This window comes from Filicampus tigris, chromosome 13, assembly GCF_054856515.1.
Source record: "Filicampus tigris isolate MCC_2025a chromosome 13, RoL_Ftig_1.0, whole genome shotgun sequence".
In the NCBI taxonomy this organism is placed as follows: domain Eukaryota; kingdom Metazoa; phylum Chordata; class Actinopteri; order Syngnathiformes; family Syngnathidae; genus Filicampus; species Filicampus tigris.
Window position 1 is genome coordinate 8899366 of NC_141229.1, and position 19418 is coordinate 8918783.

A 19418-nucleotide genomic window follows, 5' to 3' on the forward strand; every position below is an offset into this window, starting at 1 on the left:
AAATAAAGAACCATACCAACAATGTGGCCTACGACAAAATTATGTTTGACGCCAAACTTTCACAAGACCAAGGCAGTCATGTTGCTGGGGAAAAAACAAACAAACTTGTATTGTGAGTCTAATGTAGCTTAAGCTTTTATTCAATATTTTTCCAAATTCTTTTGAGAACACATTTCATACTGTTGTTAATATGCAGTTTGGAGCTCAAACAAACTGAAGTCCTAGTTTATAGGAAGGATGCACTGGTTTTGATTAGTGTGAAATGTACTGATGATGAAAAAAAGAGATGTTTGCAATGCATTTTTGTTTTAGAAAGATATGGTGTGATTTTTAATGTGGTCAAGATGTCAAATGATTGTGTTATGAGCCTGTTCTGACTATCTGTTTTGGATTGCTTTAGTACAAACCCTCTTTAACCCGATAAAATATACTGACATGACTTGATAGACAGCTCAAACAATATCACTTTCACAAGATGTCCGTGTGTGTGAAACCTGCAATATATTTCAGTAGCATCGAGTTGTGCTGGGAGAAGTGAGTACATTAGAAGGACACAGCTCTCATTTGCCAAAGCAATATTTTCAGTGTTTAGTTCTTCCCTGACAAAATTCATAAATCATAAGAGCTACTCTCAAAGAGATGACAGTGCTTTTGGTATTCTGTGTGACAGCAAGTTTAGATGTTTGGCTGGAGAGAATCAGTACCAGATGTGATTGAGATTTGTGCTGTGCAGGCAATATCATTGGATTTCAAATTTTGAACCCCCCCCCAACACACACTTCTTGACTCAGTGATGTGGCTGACCACTTGTTGAGCTGTAGTTTGTAGTGATTCGTCACACTTTACCTCCACAAACATGACTTTACATAAAATACCAGGATTTATTGTATTTGCCTTTTCAAATATAGCTTTACATCATTGGGCGTTAACATTTCATGGTTGTTTTCTCTGACAAAAAAACTTTGATTAAAGTGCCCTTGTATCAGACAGGGATTTATGGCCACACTATTACTATGCAAATTGCCTACTAGCAGTTAAGCTTACTGCTGTACGTTATTTGAACGCTGCTGAATGTTAAGTGAAAATTTCTTATACTTCCATAAAAATTGGTCATAAAATGTGGTCTGATCTTGATCAAAATCACAAGAATAAACAGAGTCTGCCTAACCGATTTAGGCCTAAAGTGCCTGGCTCAACAGCTCCCCAAAACCTAAGGTCATCTTTGGAATTACTCTTGAAAACATGAAGTTTTCCCAGAAATTCAACACCTACAAAATAATTCATATCTCAGCCCCTGTAGCAGACAGAAACATCATTCCAAAATAATTTGAGACCTTAGACGTGACTTTCACACAGGCTTGAGTTTATTAATTTTTACTGTTTCAATCGAAGATGTAAAAATAAAGCGTTAGTGCAAGAGAAGCACTATTTTTAATTTAAAAAATCGAGTGGTAATTACCATCCTCTATTCAAAGACGTCGATATCCTCCGTGGGCTCACAACACCGTCATGTGTATATTCTGATATATTTAATTGGCTAAGAGACCAAGAATTGGATAAAAAAAAAAGAAAATGATTTATACAAACATTCCAATACTTTGTAAATTAGTACAAAGCTTTCCAGGTTAAAAAAACTAATCTCTAAAAGTAGGGAGGGACCGATTATCATCTGGGCCAATTATCGCTGCCAAAATTTGGCGTTTTGACGAATATCGGCATCGACCTTTTTTAAAAATCTGATGGCAGATAATAAATGAATTGAAAGAATTGATAATAAATCAATTTAAATGTGTGTTGAAATCAAAACAAAGATATGTGAATGTTGAACTTTTCTGTCATTTTGAAATTTTGGAGGACTTAATTTACTGTCGAGAACTATATGGAGCTATTGCTTAAGTTTTCATTTAACTTTTTAAGACATGGTGACAACCCTGGGTGCTCCCTGAACATTTTGTTAGAACTTTATAACAAAGATGTATATTGTCCAAAAAATTCTTGTAATAATATTTAAAAAAAATAAAAAAAATCAACATAATGCAAATCTGAAAAATTGTTCAATATGCTTAAAGATATTTCCACAAAATTTTATTTTTGTTTTGATTTTGATGCCAATATTTTCCTCCAAATATTGGTTATTGGCCTCCTTGACTACTAATCATCGGTCTATCTCTATCTACAAGTGTTGATGTTCATCACGCCACAGTTCAGTTCAGCACTATTGATCCTCTTGCAAGGAGTGGACACCGTCCCATATAGGTCACTGCAACAGCATAATGAAGAATGCTCAATGAGGTTTAAAAAAAAAAAAAGAAGCCTACCGTGTTAGCTGAAGACCTACAGATGCCACGCACATGCCACTATTCTGTTGACAAATATCCCATACGTCAAACACTAAACAAGAATTGGGTTCATTGTAGAACACCCAGGAGGAAGCCGTTTCTGTCCCCCCCAAAAAACTGCTGCACATTTGAACATCCAAGTACTCTTTTGGATGTGGATGTTCCACAGCACTAGTGGCAAAATATTCTGTGGACAGATGAAACGAGAGTTGAATTGTTTAGAGGAAAAAATGTCACAGCATACCGACATCAAAACCTTTTGCCAACTCTAAAACATTGTGGAGTGAGCATCGTGGTATGGGCTTGCTTTCCTGCCTCAGAGCCTGGACAGCTCCCTATCATCAATGGAAAAATGCATTCACAAGTTGATCAAGATATTTTGCATCTGTCCAACAGTTGAACCTCAAAAAACGATGAGTGTAGCAGCAGTACAATGACCCAAAACAAAAAAGGCAAATCGACAACAGAACAGCTTCAGAAGAAGAAAATATCTGATCTGGAGTGGCCCAATCAAAGTCTTAACCTCAGCCCGGTTGAGATGCTGTGGCATGATGAGCTATTCACGCCAGACATCCCGGGAATCTTGTAGAACTGTAACGGTTTTGTGAAGAAGGATGCTCCAAAATTCACCATGATTGGTGTACATGTCTGATGTGCAACTAAAGGAAACATTTGGTTGAGGATATTGCTGCCAAAGGAGGGTCAACCAGTTATTAAATCCAGGGCTTCACCTTACTTTTTCCTCCTTGTCCTGTGAGCGTTAGCTTTTTCAATACAAATAGGAAAACATATTTTTTTTGTGTGGTATTAGTTTAAACGGACTCTGTTTGTTTATTGTGATTTTGTCGAAGACCACACCACACTTTGACCAATTTATGCAGAAATATACAAAATTCCAAAGGGTTCATATGATGTTTCTTCCGACTGCACCACTGCAATTTAGAATTCTAGTTTTAAATAGCGAAGTGAAACATCTTCATTCTCCATTTACACATTTTGTTTAATTTCCCAAATTTTGTCAAACCAAGACAAATTTCTTCACAAATGGTTTCTCTTTAAAAACCAGGATGAATGCCTTGTCATCAAAAGCCACTGTCCCAAGTGTGTTGACAAAGGGTCGTTTCGGCCACAAAACCATCAGTCTAGGATTTTAAAATATGTATTTCTTTACTTCTCCAAAATACAAAACATTACATTTTTTAATGCAGAAGTATTTCACAATGTTTTTTCCTGATTTAAAATACAGTATAAGCGCAATCTGGGACAATGACACTCAGTTTAAAATAGGCCCAATCAAAACGGATACAGTGCAGACGTGCCCACAACATTGCTGTTTCTGTTGGACATGCTCAGGATTCTAAGTCTGTTTCCTAGCTAAGGGACACTTGTGGTTGGCACATGACCCGTGATGCACTTTGGTATGTGGCTCTTTGTGGCTTAACCGCATGTTTGGCTCTACCATCTTTTTATCTGCTCTGAAAGGTGACCGACTGGAGATGTGTCTTCTCTTCCTCATTCCACACGTGCCCGCATTTGTCTTTCCCCATTCTCTTCCTTTTTGATGCGGGCAAGAGTGTGTGATATACAAGCATATATTTTTCATGTCAGAGGTTTGTTTGCTCAGGAGGTTGTGTTTAAATCCTCATCAAAACTTTCGCAGCTATAATGGATGTCTCTGGTCCTCTTCCCTCTACACCCCCTGCATATGTGGAAGTATCACTTTACCGTTTACCACTTTCTCTCTCGCGTGCCATTCGCCAGACTATGGGACTCTGTTCACAGCTAACAAAACAGCCTGCTCATGTTTTTTTTCTCTCTTCTCTGAGGTCTTGGACCTCTGGCCCGGTTTGGGCTCCAGCAAAACCTGCCACCATTGGCAATGACTTTTATTGGAAGCAGAGCTCAGTGTTTGTTTTCACTACATTGTTAGGAATAAGAGATGGGGGGTACCTTGGTCTACCTTTGAGTGGGGCCTCAGAGATGCGTGCGGAGGAAAAATTGCCCTCCGCACACAACAGATTGGCAAGCGCGTCGAGACATCACAGCTCCAGGACCTTGGGTTCCAGCTGCAGTTTTTCTTTTCAAAACGTTACACTATTTAAGCCTTAACAGCCGTCAAGTATTGTACGGTGTGGTTTGGGGAATAACTGTCATAGCAACATCAATGAGATCTCGACAAAGGGGAAAAGGAAGCAGATTGATTACCTCTGGTTTAATTAATCTTGTTTTTTTTTTTGTTTTTTTTATGAACAAAATGGATGTTGATATTTCCCAACCAGTTCACTACAATGCAGACATTTTCAGCAAATTCGTCTCTATATGTTGCTTGTTAATGTGCTTTTCCCAAGGGTCATGGAAAACCCTTATTTTCATTTTATTTTTACTACAATGAAAAAATAATGATCTGTGTCTCTCATAAGGGCCTTAAGTTTGAGTCACCCCCCCTTTTCTCTTTGTACTGCTAGCTATTTCATTCACTGTTGAAGTTTGTCCATCACCTGCAGAACATCATCCAAAATGGAAGGACCCAGGTCGAGGCTAAAAGAAAAGCCATTGTCCTCCTCTTTCTGGTTTCCTTCACGTTTGTCACCGACCACCTTGGAGTCTCCGTTCGTGTCTGCACTCGGGTCGTCCCATCCAGCTCTGGAAAACTGACTGGTCGCAACGCTGTTTCCTCTTTCATCCCTATTCACCAGTTCAGTCTCCGCTTCCTCGCTGTCCAGCAGTGGCATCGAGCAGCATTTCTTCCTCTTCTCGCTGACATTATTCCGGTGCTCCGCAGGCCAGTCCGGGCTCTCCGAACCTTCTGCCTCCATATTCAGACGAGGGGGCTTTGGTGGTGGAGAGCAAGCCAGGAAGAGATTTTGCTCACTTTGCGAGCTTTGTAGAAGCAGGCTGTGGCCTGTTTTTAGGAAGGAAAGGTCTCCAAAGCTGTCTCTTTGGGCATCATTTCCAATGTGTGAAATGTGGCGAAAATCAGCCAGTGGTAGACTGATCATGTTGACAGAGAGAACCTCTCTGCGCTTTGAGTGTCTGCTTGACCAACGGCCAGTCGTTGGCTTTCTGTGCAAGGATGCTCTAAGTGGCATCTTGGCAGTCTTTAATACAAAATTAAGTGTTTTTATATGTCCTATTCAGATGACCAGCAACTTCGTAGAACCCTTTTGTACCGTCTTTTGTGTCCGTCTTTGTTCAACTGTCAACACTTGAAATTTGACAGTTCGGAAACATCATTGCCGTCTGCAAAAAAGAAACAAGCATTATCTTATTGTAGTAATCAATCACAATGTCATATTTTCTTCCTTTGGTATCTGTCAAACAAGGCATTACGTTAAATATTGCGTTTGTGGAATAAGAGTTAATCCTCCCGTTTTTAGCCATCACACGGGACAGCCATTTGGTGAATTCTATCTACTGAAAATGACATCACAGATGTTCAGGGCTCAGATAGCGACCAATCATGGCTCAGTTTCTGAAAACATGTGAACTGTGATTGGTCGTTACCTGAGCCCTGAGCAAGTGTGATGTCATTTTCAGTCGACAGAAGCGACAAAATGGCCGCCTCCTGTGATGGCTAAAAACGTGAGGGTTAACTCTTATTCCACAAACGCAATATTTAATGGAATTCCTTGTTTTAACTAGTGGGCCTGCATAGAACATATTGTTTAAAAAAATATGTTAGAGTTGACTTCCCATTTAATTTCTATGCTTTTTATGTTGTCATCGTGCAGGGCCTCGTGTGAAACTGGGCTATATCAATTGGCTCGAAATGAATCGGCAGCCTCTATGTGGAGGTTGCACCTGCTCCACTTGATTTTGGTCAAATGAAATTCAGTGTTCGGCAGATGTGGATGTTATAATTTATGCTTTGAAGCTTTAATATAATGGATGGATGGATATTTACTTTTGAAATCCACATTTCCCCTGAAAAGCAGGTGTTGGCTTGTTGTGTATCATTTAGCACAAGTCTGTTTGACAGCCTAAGACGTCCAGTAAGAGTAGGTACACAAATTAGTATCGTGCGTGTCTGTGGAATTGTTTATATAATAATAGCTTGGAATTGTTATCATGAAAACATTGTTTTCTTCATGAATAATTTAAACCGAGTTCCAAGTTGTTCAAGACTCTATTAAAAAACGGTGGGTTGGTAGCAGTGAAACAAACCGTTATACATAAAATGTTGAAAGAAAATGAAAATCCTTTCATGTTTCGTGACTTATAATTATTATATTAAGTCAAAACCAAACCGATTGGACCAATGCTAGTAGTGTGTAGATTAGATAACCGTGTCAAGGTCTGTGATTTTACAGTCTCCTAAGCAACTTTGCCCACATTAGAGCCATGTTCGTGACTTGAAACACTCGCTTTGTAAATGTGTAAGCCACTACAGCAAACAGGTTTTGTTGGCCCGTAAAGGTTTTATCGGCACTTTAGTAGCAGCAGGAGATTTGAGAGCACGGACAGAGAAGCATTCCTATCCCAACATGTCAGTTTGGCCAAGGAGGAGACTCAGCCACGAGTTTTTGTCCAGGAAACACTCAATATAGCCAAGTTTAAATTAAAGAAGCCCATTAAAGCAGATTGGCCAAGAAACACTCTAAATGATCTCTAAATGCTGCCATAAATGATTCACCTTTAAGAATCTAGCCCTCAAAAACATTAATCAACATTCAAGAATAAATTACACGTTATTTAAAGTTTTTCCCTCCCAAAAAGATTGATGAGTTCTTACCTATGTTCTTGAGGAAATACTGGATATTAAAGCTTCAAGCTTGCACACGGGAATCTGCAATGAAACTTGGCTGTGCCTCGTACCTGAACACTGACAAACATGACGGGGCTTGTTCACCTGTTGCTGAGAAGGCTGCAATATGCAGCCTTGGGACAATAACCAACTCAGTGACACAACAAATGTGTTTGCATTAAGGTATGCATCTACCTTTTGCCTTCAGTCCATTCAAGATCTGGTCTTTTCTTCAATAATCCTTCCCTGTGCCAACTCCCATTTTCTCTGTGGATCAATCCAAGTGTGTTGCTGTGGAAAGTCTTTGCTTGAGCAATAAACCAGGTGAGGTCAGAGTCCAACCGCGTCAAAGCCTCCAGGTAGAAACGTGTTTTTTTTTTTAAGGTATTTCTGACACTCATCCCATTCTAGAACAGTTGCCAGGCGTCTGATGATGTCATCCAGGTTGCGAAGTGAGTCGGTTATTTAGTCACCAGAGTCAACTTAAGTCCTGCCGGATGCTTGGCTGCGCCTATTACCTATGGCAAAGTGTCAGCGCGGGGTTAAAGCTACTGCTCTGGCTTTAGACTGAAGTACACAACTACTGCCTCGTGTGTCATTGCATTATAGAGTGAAAGGGTGAGAGTGGTTGACTTTCAATAGTGCAGCAAGTTGTGTTTTAGAATGCGCCCGCTCCATAGCGTGTGTGCGGCTTTGTAAAAAGCAGGAAGTCACGGTCAGTCAGCAAACAGGCCAGCTACCCAGAGGAGGAGGTTAACTGATCCCTAATCTCCATGTCATTGTCCCTCTGCTCTGCTGATTTCATGATTTCCTGACTGCCGTTGGCTTGTCTAAAGCCCCTAAGTCGTACCACTCCACAGGCCCTTCTGCCTGACTGGAGGCCTACAGCGTCACTGTGTAATCAAAGCACAGTATTGCACACAGACATGTGTGTGCAGGCGGCAATGGTTACACAAGAGAGATAAAAGCAAGAGATAGGTGCTTGCAGTTGAAATTGCCACATCTCCTGACTTTGGAATGTAATAGTGATACAGGGATGGAAATCACAGGGAAAGGATTTGTTGTGTTTAATTGCAGCTATTGCAACTGTGTTTAAAGAGGAAGTCAATGCAAACATATTTTTTCCAGAATATGTTCTATGCAGGCCCACTATTTGAAATACAGATAACGACCAATCACAGCTCACCTGTTTTCTGAAGCTGAGCCGTGATTGGTTGTTATCTCACCTCTGAGCAACTTTGATGTCATCTTCAGTTGACAGAAGTGACAAAATGGCCGCCCCCTGAGACGGTCAAAAATGGGTGGCTTTCTCATATTCCACAAAGGGAATATTAATCAGAATGTCCTGTTTCAACTGGTGGGCATGCATAGAACATAATCTTGACAAAAATATGTTTGGATTGACTTCCTCCTTTAATGCCTTTTGAGCTGCTTTTTTCTTCTTTCTCTTATTTTATTCAGTTGATTGATTGAGGTTACCACCCTACTCTGATATTACCGTCGTGTTTATAAAACTGTGAGCTCATCCATATTCAGTGCTTTCCTCTTGTTCCCTAATATTAAACATGCAGGGTGCAATGGAAATGGACAAGTGGTATCTTCCACATTGATCTAATAAACAATAGGCGTTGCCCCTCTTGTTCTCTCTCCGCGCACTATTGATGCCAGAACTCCAGATGCAATTACTCACGCAAATGAAATTATCATAACATTTACTCAACGGTGAAGCACAACATTAATGAACGTTTGTCCTCTGAGAAGCCCTTTCCTGCAACCACCTACAACCACAGAAACAGAACTGCTTTCGTGCTCTCGTCAGCAATCAGGCTGAAGCCAGTGTTATTTGAAATATTTGGGAATGAGATCACACGGGGGGCTTTAGTGTGTTAGGGTTGTTATGCTATATAGCCTTTGGGCTGATGCCTTTAGCCCTAACTGGATTTCTGCGTAAGCCTCCTGACCAGAGCGGTAAGTGTGGTGGATGCACCTCTGCTGGGTCTGAAATCTTGGATGTTGCGTATTTTCGTTGTCACAGGATTAAACTATTTCCAGATATTGCTTTGACTCGTGCGAGAAGCCCAAACTGAAGGTTTTCAGGATTTTCTTTTGGCTCGCTATTGTGTTCTCTCCAGCATCCAGTCAGTGGAGCTAAATTGTTACAGCAAACTCTGTGTGATTCTTTCACACCCATACACACACAAAGTTTGTGGCACATTTTTTAAATCTGGGGTACGTACCTTCAATTCTTAAATTATGACAAGATCAAGACTAGACAAACCCATTTCCTCTGCTCAAAATAGACGACTCACTCGAATAGCTGAGTTGTTGCCCAGTTTCTGTGGTCATCTCTAAAACACATTTAATTCCTAATAGTTATCTTTCGTAATCCCCTTGCAGTAATTTAGATGAGAAACATCCGAGTGAGCGTTTGTCATCCTTGTTTGTCTCCTGTGAGATGACTCAAGGCTGAATTTGTTTGACAACGCTCCAAAAGAAACTCCACAAAAAGCAAGTTGCATACATTCTGCGGCATGATGGTCACAAGACAGACTAATCCGCCTGTGATCAAAGTCCAGGTGGGGCATTATTGAATATAAGGGTGAGACTTAACACTTCTTACAGTAGTCGCTAATTAACTCAGTAAAATTGTATCAGGGCAGGCGTAGTAGGAAGACGAATAGGCTTGATTACGGATGGTGAGACACTACCAGAAATTCTGTGTAATGTCCTAACGTGCGTTGATGCAAACAGCATCAAGAATGATCTCTGAACGCCTTTGCGGTTTTGGGTCATTATGTTGCTTCCAATCAATTTGGCTGCCCCTTTATTGAAATTACTCCATGATATTTTATTTAAAACACGTCACGTTTAAAACAAGGTCATTGTCACTCCATTTCAGTTAGAGATGAGTCCCGAGGCCTTGCTCTATTGTTTGTCTAATTTGCCAATTTTTCAGAAGTCCTGTGTAAAACGGGCTATTAATTAGGCGGACGAGACCCATTCTGTATTAATAATTTGTCCTTCTGAGGTAGGTTTTTTCAAAAAACAATTTTTGAACGAGATTAGACAGGACCCTACCTCCATTTGAAATTATCTCGATGGATATAAATCTGTTTTATTCTTTGCATCTCTGGGATGTCAGAGGTCATGCTAAGAATGTAAGATATACAGTATCTCCTGGCTTGCTTAATTATTCAAACATGACACAGAGGTTCTATTAAGAGCTGATTTTTCAAGTAAACAGCATGCAGCATGGATACGTTCCACCGGTTCTGGCAACATGGACCAATCGGACACTACGTGTTTGTTTATTTTCAACTTGCATTTCATTGTTTCTGTCTACACGCCTGACGTCATTTTCACAACTCCACGGCAGGGACTGCATTCTTACCAGTCTTACAGCCACTTTTCCTTCAGTAGGAAATCTGTTGCAATCAGAGAACTTTTCCTGGAAGGCTAGGATTTGAAAGACATCATTTTGCTTTTTATAACAATATACTGTTGGATATTAAAGAAGCCAAACCTCCACACTCTTGCTATTCTAGGATCCCTGAGCCCATCCATCATGAGAAATGTCAGGGCACCAGGAGTTCAGGCCTCTGTTGCCATTTCTATTTTCACTGTTTATTTTCTTTGCTTGAACAGTTACCAAACAGCTCCGTCCAAAGGAAGGCCTCAATTCTGTCCAGGCCTCAATTCTGTCCAGTATTGTGACCACATGCAACCCTGTGCATACACGGCTACATATATGCGTTTCCCCCCCCCCCCCCCCCCGCCTTTACTCTTGTCACCGTTACGAAATCTGCAATCTGCACGCGACGGTGATTATTTGTACTCAGTCGTCCTTCACTTGTTTGTCACTCGGCTTTGGGGAAAGTATTGACAAATGAGTTACTGTATTTAATATACAGCGGTGCACATCACAATTTTGGTGCGGTTTTCAAAATCAGCACTAAAGGTTGTTGTTTGGTGCTCATTTTTCCCGATCGCACTGACCTCATGGAAGAACTTCAAGACTCACAGCACATCTGGCCCGTCCACAGTCTCTGAATGGTCCTTGCAGCCTTTGTGAAGTCAAAATAAAACTTAAAAGTATGCACTGCTTTTATTTTCATGTGCACGCATCTCGGCAACGACTTGCCTTTAGTGTTGTCAAATTAGAGATATTGTCTGTATTTAGTGACTTCTCAGACCGTTTGATGAATTGTTTTATAAAAAAAAAAGAATAGCGCCAACTGTGTTCCTCATGTTAGCAACATTATTTCCTTAACGGGGATAGGAAGAGGGGAATTTGCTCTGCATGGTAATGATTTGGTAGTCCTAAGAATGGCTAATTGTGGTTTGTGCTCATAATGTCAGCACACTTTGAACATTTAAAAAAAAAAAAAGCACACTAAGGGCTCTATTTTCATTACGGCCGCAAGTCTAGTGCAAAGCGCAGTCATACTATGCACATGGGTGGAGTTCTCTTTCTTTGGGATTTTGCTCGACTTTGCACCTGTAAAAAAGGGGTGTAATGGGGCATTTGTGACTTTGAATGAGTCATTTGCGAATGAGACAACAGAACTCGAGCTCTGTGGAACTCTGCCATTTTCCGACAACAACACACATAGTGCCATAAAGTGTCTTGATGTTGGTGGCATCCTAAAACATCTTCGATGATTACACTAATCTTTAGCACGCAGTGTTGTTGTATTGTAATCTGGCGACAAAGCATCACTTTGCATTTCTGCCCTTGTTTTATTTCGTGGTCCTGCTGCCGCTTATATGAAGCGAACAGGTTAGCTGAAGCTAGCGATATGAAGCTAATGCCCATTCGAGTCTTGTCACCAGGCGCACACCCATGGGTGTGTGCCTGTCCCGTTTTTTTCTTGTGTTCCAACATCCTGTTTATACTGTAGTTGTTTTGGTGATGAATGTCTTTTGATCCGAACTGTGGAAGAGAAGTGTGTCAGCACCCAAAAATTTTCATTAAAAAAACAAAACAAAAGAAGAGATGACCAGACGCACTAGGCGTGAGTGGCTGAAAAAATTACTCGTGCGACCATTTAGGGGCAGTCTGGAGCCCTGCCCCACAAAAACAAAAGCAAAATGCTTTGTGCGCAAATGCGCAGTGTCAGACTTGAACTGGAGTGCCATTTTCAAATTTCAGCGCACCTGCGCACCACTTGTCTACACCCCATATGATAGATTATATTATATTATATTATATTATATCATATTATATTACAACAACACATTATATTATATAATATATAACGTAATATAACAAAATATAATATATGTCACGCTATGTTGTACATCGTGTATTAAAAACATGTGAACTATATAACTGGTTGTCACAGACGTTGGTCTGCAAGAGGTATTTACTGAGACCATGTCAACAGAAAATCGCTCGCTTTTGCTGCCTTATCAAAGGCAGTCTTGTACAGGAATTCCATTCGGGGACCAGATGTTCTCAAGACATGCATGTAAATTGTTAAATGCAGGAAGTAGATTTGGACCTTAATCTCTGTGTAGTGTTTGTTCTTCACTAACAAAAACACTGTAATTGACCAGACCTTTGGGGTTTTATGTCTGCTGAGTTTCATAATGAGTGATGATTAATCCATCGAACCATTTCCGGAGCTTTGTCTGTATAAGTTCACCTTTTTGCGTGTGCATTACGCTTGCTTGCCTGTTTGTTTAATTTAGCAGGACACACACACACGCTTGAATAAATGATCTCTAGATGGGGGTTCACCCCACATAAATCATCCCCTCCATATCTCTGTGACACAAACAGTCCTAGAAAGACAACAGATAAATACTTCCTTGATTAAATTCACCCGGGTGCATTACAGGCAGAGACACATGAGGCTGCCATTTCTTGTCTTGGCGGTGACACGTGCAAATTTTATGCATGGCTCAGAGACTATTTAGTTGAAAGTATTTAATGGCTTTAATGAGTAATCCATTTTCAAATACAACCTGAAAACATATTTGACTTGAAGATTAGGACATCATAACCAAACCAAATCTGTAAGGAGGGATAAAATGAGATTTTAAAAATTCAGTTTAAAAGTCGGGTGTTTTTTTTCAGCTTGCTGCACACAAGCATATGTGGCCTGTTGTGTGTTTGGTCTTGGAAAAAAAAAATACTGTCGTCAAACACAATCAATTCATGGACGCTAATTGACCTCTGATCTGTTTGGATTTCATTCTATAAGGGAATAATAGTAATAGAACTGCGTCTCTGCCTGCACAAAACCTTTATTAACTGTACAAGCAATGTTTTGATTAACATTCTGAACTCATGCTTGCGTAAGAAGCACCTATTTCTACATATATAATTATCTGTTTGCAGGAATACATAGCATTGTGTAAATATGCACAAGGCAATGACTCACTTCACAACGTTCTGTTAAAAAAAAAAAAAGACAACGCTATTATAACGTAGCTGATGACTCAATTTTGTGGAAATTCTATGTGAAATTGGCTTCTGCTTTGAATGCGAGTTGGTTACTATTCTCACATTTGTCACTCATCTTGGGTTCTTCCTTCTTTTAGAATACAACCAAACCGAAACAAAAAGCAAACTACAACTGCAGAAATTGTACGAGGGTGGCCCTCTATAAAAACAAAAATAATTAAAAGAACAATATCACGATTTCTGTTATAGCTTCTTGGTGGGATAGAATCTGCTGCAATAATTCAGAACAATTGAAAAAGACAACTTTGTAGTTTAAGATTATTTACATTTTCATTTATTATTTTTCATTGAGACAGCGCAGAGGTTCGCAGTTCCGCCCCACAGTCGAGAGGTTCTGGGTTTGAATCTTGTGTGTGGAGTTTGCATGTTCTCCCTGTGCTTGGGTTTTCTCACGTCTCTCTGGTCCCTCCCAAAGGCATGCATCTTATACTTTGAAATTGTGAGTGTAAATGATCGTCTATGTGTTTGCCCTTTGATTGGCTGGCCCGCCTGTCGCCAAAAGTCATCTTCTATTGGCCACAGCTCACCCGCCACCCTAATAAGGAGAAGCGGTATAAAAAGTGGGTGGATGGATGGATATTTCGGGTTTTTTTTTCCTGCAAAATATTCCGTAATTTAGTACAATATTTAGTTTTCTCAGCTCACTTACTCCCTCGCTGCCACTCACACGCAACGCACTGCTGATTTGACAACCTGTGCTAGAGAGACACAGTGGCCACCTGCAACATGAGCTGCCACCTGCTGTGTCTGAGAAGGAGTGTCAGACTTAGTGTCTGTTTGCACACTCTACTGACTCACAGCACAGGAGGTATTCATGATGTCATTACTGGCCTGGGGTCAGCCTGGTGTGTGCTGTTTTGAGGCCTGGCCATGTGCTGATGTCACTGCGCTAATCCTCAGCTTGTTTCAGTGTGCGTGTGTGTTTGTTTTACTGCCATCCTGCCTCTGCGGTGGCCTTGTTCCCGCCTCCCTTGACTTTGCACAGACCCCCCCCCTTGTTTGTGTTTTGTGGTCTCCTACTCACTCCGGGCCCCGGCGTTGTAACGCCGCACACATGCATGTCTATGTGCGCAGCAAATGTTGAGTTAAGAGGGTGATGCACTGGCTAAACATGTGGATTGTTAGTTTGGAAACATCGTTCATCCTTACAAGAAATGTGTCACACCGGCCATAAAACACCTGACTTCCCTGGCATAGTCTGGTAATGAAAAAGCCTTATCTGTTCTGACTTGCAGGCCGTCACAGTAACCGTTAGAGGGCGAGGTGGAGTTCAGCTTGGCTTGCCAAAGGGTACTGCGCATTTCCAACCGCTTGCTTGTATACTTGCTTGCGTCCTGTTTAATTTGAGTATGCGAGAGGTATTTAGACTATCTAATGGCGTTTGCGTGATATTTCATAGTTACGTGTCAGACAACGGGCTTGAGCTCACATTGCTGGAATGATAATAGCAGCTTTCCTCCATCCAGGGGCCGCGTGGTGAGGGGAGTAGCGGGGAACTTCCCCTCGCCGACCCTCTCCTCTTCCTCAACACTTACCCTCATTCGCTCAGCACATGGATGCTGGAGTCCCCGTGATGCTTTCCAGATGCCTAGTCCAGTGAGCGCATTGACAAAACCTACCTCTCCTCTTTGGCTCACTGGAGCTCTCCCCCAGACCTTCATGCACAGGCCCACTTGATCTCTCTTGCAGTACAAATGTCTCGTTAAAGAGACACTTCCTTGGCCCGCCAGACTTTCTGGCTATGATCCTAGAAAATAACGGCTTTCTCTGAGGACACTCGGCCTCCAAACCCTAAAGAGAAATGATCAATTACGCTCACATTTACAGTAATTGCCTGACTTCTGCTATATAGTCCATCTTCTGTGTACTCTGTTTGTGCTGCTCGGTGTGTGACATCCTCAATCGCACAAATTGTGTGTGTGTGTGTGTGTGTGTGTGCCCAAATGTGAGCAAGTGACAGCAGGTTTATGTTCCACTCTACTTGATTAGCCATTAACTAGTGACTGTTCTTTCTGTAAGGAGAGTCTCTTGGTCTCTTTGTCGAAGCTCAAGTCCTGCAAAGCAATCAAGCATTGACTGTTAGAGGCCAGGCCACTGCCAGGCCTAATGCAGGCTGTGTAATGACCTCCGGCAACGGAATTACCCTGTCACACTTGAGCTCCAGGCTGCTGTCTCATGCACGTTCACCCTGCCTGCCGTCATGGCGATGGTTAAGGAGATGAGAGCATGCAGAATGGTTGTGAAAGCAAACATACAGTGAACGGGGACAGTGTTGCGTCATGTGTTGCCCTGTGATGCTGTTGCCATGAAATGACAGAAACAAACTTCTTAACGGTAGCTTTGTGCCGGGCTAATGTTTATTGGGAAGTGATAAGATAAAATAAGCACATATTATACATCAAAGATGTTACCATTCTTATGGGCCGTCTTTTTGACAGTCTGCGTGTGTGTGTTCCTTCTCCAGGGCTCCCTGGCCAATGAACGCGACTATGAGAGTGTGGTGATGATGAAGATGAGACAGGCAGCTGAGCGACAGCGGCTCATTGAGCAAATGCAAAAGGAGGACGATGAAGAAGGAGCTACATCCTAGCACCGGCGTGCAGCCAATAAGCAGAACACCTGTTTTAAGGTTTAATTTTTAATTGTGTTGTTTTGTGTTGAATCAGCCAAATAAATCTTTAATGACCACAGAAAGTCTGTCATTTTAATTGGCATACTGTGTTTCTCCCCTAGTGAAGTGAGGGCGCTCGTAGGATTCAGAATTAAGTCATGTGGTCTCAGAGATAACACGAATCAGGTATGGATTGTGCTCCGTAAAATCTTAGGTAACTGTGTTGTATGGGTGCCAGGTGTTTGCGGAAGGTGGGCCACAACATTTTAGTCTCTTTCGGGCACAACCAACAATGGCAATTGTCTGAATTGTCAAAGGTTCTTTATTTCACAAGCTTCCTTTCTTTCCCCCTGATGTAGAGAAAGTTTGAGTCAAAAATGAACCGCGATATATTTTCATGCGCTATTGTTAAGGTCCTGAATATGATTGCATTCGTTAAATCATTTAATGACCATTAAATCTAGTTGCAATTTAGTCATTGTTGGGACCTTAATGTAATCAAATGTTTATGATTTGTCTGGCAAACTCTTCATTGTAGCCACAATCCTTCCGCTGTGTCATGCCCTTATTCTTGTCCAGTAACTCACTGAAAGCAGCTGAGACGCATAGCGATCCAAACCACAGTCCGTGACTATGTGGAAGTCATTTCTCCCCCACGAACCAATCCACAAGCTAACTTTGGATTGTTATAGGTAGAACCTCAGAGAACTCTTGTGGCTCTTCTTAAACACACAACAGACTCTCCATCTTTGCTTTACTTGATTACTCATTGTCCTCAAAACATTCCTTTATTTTGAGGCGGTGTAGGCATTGGGAACATATGATGCTCTTTCTTTCTTTGGCTTGGTCTTTTTTTTTTTCTTTTTTTTTTTTCAGGAAGACATGACCAAATATATGCAGTGGGCAAGGTGTTTTTTTTCTCTTTAAAGCAACCACTGCACTAGTTACACCTGCAGAATCTGAATGAGATCCAATATGATAGTAGTATACATCTCTGTCATGACTGACATGGTCAATTAAAAAAAAAAACCTGCGTGTATTATATGCATTTTTCCCCTTCAATTTAAAACATTTCCCAGGTGTCCTATGAACATTGCTCTGGCATGTCTTTTTTTTTTCAAAATACATAAAGAAGGATCATTCATAATAGCCACTTTTTACTGAACATTTCTCGCCATGATAAAATTGGCTCGGTATTGGGGTGCATCTATCTCATGCAGCGCGCCTCATCCCACTCCACATACTGCTAAGACAATAACAAGCCCGGATTTTGTTAGAATGACAATCGGTGGGCTGGATCTCGCCTGCGCGGTCCTACCGGCTTTTGGTCGCCTCCTGTCATGTCTTGCTCGACAGCAAGTGTTCTGCTTGCTTTGTACTAGTGAAAGCAGAGCCCAAAGTGTGGAATCAAGCGAGTGTGAGTTTAAAAAAAAAAGAGAAAGAAATAAGCAGATAACAAAACAAATTGGTGTAATTTCACACTTGATGAGTGGGCATGCACTCTCGTGGCCCAGCTATTTGTATAAAAAAAAACAACAACAAATGCTTGTATTTTCTTGTACAACAATATATACAACAAATTCTTGTATATTCTTTTTTAACTCCACAAAATCCTGTTTACTGTTCATGAGTATTTGTTGAGCTCCATGTTTTTTTTAAATCAATTCCCCACACATTGAAGCATTCAGATCTGTATTCAAATATGAGCTGCTAAAGCGCACGCCCCCATCATGCTGAAAACATGAGATATAGTATTATTTTTGCTGTCGTGTACTAGCAGTGTTTTTACTTCTGTGTTACTTTTGTTACTGTTTCTACTTGTATATTTCCCACAATTGTTGTTTGACTTTTGGCCTAGTCCCTTCTTTCAGTAAGTTTGGAGATCCCCCCCGCCCCCCCTACCCCCCTTGTATTACTAAGTATGCTGCCCTCCCTGAACGTGCAGTGTTTAGTTGCACAAATAGCTAACAGTTCTCCAAATAAGAGGCCAAAGTGTTCTTGCTTTAAACTGTTTGTCATAAATTTTCATTCAAAATACTTTCAACACAGCATCACTTCATTTAGCATTAGCCTAACTTCTGCCAGGGTGATGCTAACATACAATAGGAAACTGCCATGCTGTTGATGTCAACCATCAACTAGAGGTGAATGATATGATGGTATATATCGTGAAGACAATAGAAGAGGTTTTATCGTCTCAGTTTTTTCCTATTGTGTCTATTGTCATTTATATGAAACGCTTACCAATACGAATGACAGAGAAGGCTTGTGTGGTAGTCATAAGCTTTCACTTCACCATGCTTGTTCCACAGACTGAAAAATAACCCATGGAAGTGAATCATGATACATGTTACAATCTTACGGTGCAAAATGAACAATTGCAATAATTAACATTCGGTCGGAACGTAGCATTATGGTTATTACGGCGTCTCGTACGTCCAAAAAAACTATATATACTTTGTTATCAGTACTTTAAAACTACCAATTTAAAAGCAATGAAAGGAAAAATCGATATTTATCCGTTTAGGGACACACAAAGCTGTCTCTGATTAAAATTTGCTATTGACCAGTCAAGTGTAATTTGTTTGAAAGGCTCTTTGATCATCGCCCTAACAAGTACACAAAACAGACGTTTTCCATCAAATGGGATGCTGTGTAGGAATGGGGAGAGCCAAGATTTTTATTGTTTGGATGTTTGAAATTTTGGCGTAACCCAGGCAACATCTTCATCTCAACCTTTCAATTCAACACACTTCTCTCCTACCTTTTTCTGTGATGCATCTATGAATAAGCTTGAAATGCATTCAACACTAAATACTTGGTCCGGAATACACTCTATTACTCACCATGAAAAGGTAACGGACACATACACGATGCACACTTTGTCAAACCTTAGTCCTCACATTGCAAAGTTGGTACCGCAGGCCAGACAATTCTCATATTAAGGTCAACAATTTTCAGCATTAATTTACTGGCCAACATGAGCGGCACCTGCACTACCTATTATGAAGTAATACTGGACATCTTATGCATCTAAATAAGTTTACCGAAATGGTATTTTTCCAAATAGCGCACTAATTACAACTACAAAAATACACATCTGTCAATCCAAAACTTTCTTATACATAGCTTTACTCATTAGATTATGCAGGTGTCACTAAAGAAGTTGTCAGTAGTCTACAGTATATCCTTTCAAATAGTCACAAAATAGTCTTGTTTTTCCCCTTCATTTAAGTTTTTATGGTGTAAGCG

At 40.8% G+C, this 19418-nt stretch overlaps 2 protein-coding genes across 4 annotated transcripts in view; one reads left to right on the forward strand and one right to left on the reverse strand.

Moving 5' to 3' along the window:
• dnajc17 (DnaJ (Hsp40) homolog, subfamily C, member 17) overlaps positions 1-19418 on the forward strand; it is a 100434-nt gene that overhangs the window by 17131 nt on the left and 63885 nt on the right. Inside the window, exons 11-12 of one of the 2 annotated variants that reach the window (XR_015089258.1) lie at positions 16020-16184; positions 16289-16352. Coding sequence is in view for 1 of the 2 variants with exons in the window: in XM_086048990.1 (XP_085905116.1) it covers positions 16020-16145 (126 nt within the window). In the remaining variant the exon portion in view is untranslated. Of the gene's footprint in view, positions 1-16019; positions 16185-16288; positions 17665-19418 lie in introns of those variants that run through there. The other variant, XM_086048990.1, reaches the window with a different exon arrangement.
• Positions 36-7923, reverse strand: LOC147137464 (cdc42 effector protein 2). Of its 2 annotated transcripts, none has more exons than XM_086048993.1 (3): positions 7279-7923; positions 7072-7161; positions 36-5579 (listed from the first exon to the last, which is right to left on the reverse strand). In XM_086048993.1, exon 3 carries the CDS (start codon positions 5426-5428, stop codon positions 4814-4816), a length of 615 nt encoding a protein of 204 aa, XP_085905119.1. In that variant the 5' UTR covers positions 5429-5579; positions 7072-7161; positions 7279-7923; the 3' UTR covers positions 36-4813. The 2 variants fall into 2 exon arrangements, with proteins under 2 accessions (XP_085905119.1, XP_085905118.1); XM_086048992.1 differs by having other exon boundaries at positions 7072-7217.